At 44.8% G+C, this 1981-nt stretch overlaps 1 protein-coding gene across 1 annotated transcript in view; it reads right to left on the reverse strand.

Annotated features, from left to right (window-relative positions):
• The window catches only part of RAVER2 (ribonucleoprotein, PTB binding 2), a 68727-nt gene that overhangs the window by 38251 nt on the left and 28495 nt on the right, over positions 1–1981 (reverse strand). The window contains exon 3 of the mRNA XM_023509877.1: positions 816–1285. Within this exon, the coding sequence (XP_023365645.1) occupies positions 816–1285 (470 nt within the window). The remainder of the gene's footprint in view (positions 1–815; positions 1286–1981) is intronic.

Here is a 1981-nt window from a genome sequence, read left to right on the forward strand (position 1 = left end):
GGTCAGGTGACGTGAAGTCTGCAGGGAGGGGGCTCTGCACAGTACACGTGTCTGTTCACTGGAACACACCTGACTGCATGAGCTGGTCAGGTGACATGAAGTCTGCAGGGAGGGGGCTCTGCACAGTACACATGTCTGTTCACTGGAACACACCTGACTGCATGAGCTGGTCAGGTGATGTGAAGTCTGCAGGGAGGGGGCTCTGCACAGTACACGTGTCTGTTCAATGGAACACACCTGACTTCACAATGATGAAGTGCTCGGAAATTCTCATGGGCATCCTCAGTTTTCAGGGTCTTCTCTCAATGCCTCATCTTCTACGACTCATTAAAATAGAATTATTCTTTCTTTTTAAACCTCATAATACTTTTATTTCCTCCAATGTATCATAATTCAGACTGGGATTGGGATTATTTGCTTACTTGTCAGTCTCTTCTCCAAAATTATGAGGTACTGAGATAGTGTCTTTTTACTCTCTGCATTTCTGACACCTGGCACAGTATCTGTACAGAGGAGATGGCAAGCCAGAGAGGACAGATGAATGGGTCAAGGGTTGGACAAACAGATGGAATGAGAAAGTGGATGAGTAAGCAATGGACTTGCTATGCCAAGGCATACTTAACCACCTAATGGTATCAACAGAAGCTGACTTTAAATTCCGCATGCCATTCAAGTCTTCATTATACACTAAAACAGAATTAAACTACCCACTGTGATATCACACAAGTATGATAAATAAGTTTGTAAGTGCGTGGAAAGTAGATACATACGCATATATTTTTAAATATTTCTAATGATCTCTTAAAAATACACACCTGGCAAAACACGGGTTTATGAACACTGGAAAAAAATTGTAGCAGCTCTTCTGAATCCCTGTAGTCACTGGGGAGTTTGTCAACGCAAAGGCACTTGGAATGAATGAGCTCTGAGGCCAGCAGGTTAACATCCATCCATTGTGCAAAGAGAACGGATGTTCCTAGCTGTTTACCCAACAGCTCCAATCGGGCCCTGGCAGCAAAGCCCTTCTTCATGTACTCCACAAACCCATAGCCTTTGGAGTGGCCAGTAACTTCGCTGTAGACCAGAAAACATCTCTCAATATTTCCGTAAGCACGAACAAGTTCTTCAAACTCTTCTAATGTGAAAGAAATGGGCAGGTTGGTAATACATAGCAAAGCATCTGTCGGCTGGAGCTGGACTATTAAGTCTTTTCCTCGGAAAGAATATTGATGAAACGTCTGGATTGCATTCTGTGCTTGTTCTCCATTCAATAAGGTAACAAAAGCTGGAAGATAGCAAAGTGAATTAAAGAGCTTTTTAGGCCAGTGTTTTATGGTTTTTGGTTTTGCGACAGTCTCACTCTGTCACCTGAGGCTGTGGCATCATCATAGCTCAGAGCAACCTCTTCCTATCTCAGCCTCCCTGCAGCTATGACTATAGGTGCCATAACACCCAGCTAGTTTTCCTATTTTTAGAAGAGATAGGGTCTCACTCTTGCTCAGGCTGGTCTCAAACTCCTGAGCTCAAGGGATCTTCCTGCCTTGGCCTCCCAGAGTGCTGGGGATACAGTGGGAGCCACCACGTACAACCTAGGCCAGTGTTTCAAACTTTTTTGACTGTGACCCACAGTAAGAAGTATATTTTATGTCTGTGACTCAGTATGCACATATACATTTTTTCTGAAACAAAACTATGATTAAGTAACACCTCTACTATATACAGTGCACTGGGGCACTTTTTATTCTGTTTTAGAATGCTGACGCCTCCACTTAACTAATCTCATGACCAGTATCCTAAATAGGAGGTATAGCAGTATTAAGAGTTTCACTGTAGGCTCGGCGCCTGTGGCTCAACCGGCTAGGGCGCCAGCCACGTACACCTAGGGTGGCGGGTTCGAATCCCCAGCCCGGACCCGCCAAAAACAACAATGATGGCTGCAACCAAAAAATGGCCGGGCGTTGTGGCGGGCGCCTGTGGTCCC

Source organism: Otolemur garnettii, unplaced genomic scaffold, assembly GCF_000181295.1.
Source record: "Otolemur garnettii isolate 467f Iridium unplaced genomic scaffold, OtoGar3 scaffold00010, whole genome shotgun sequence".
Taxonomy (NCBI): Eukaryota; Metazoa; Chordata; class Mammalia; order Primates; family Galagidae; genus Otolemur; species Otolemur garnettii.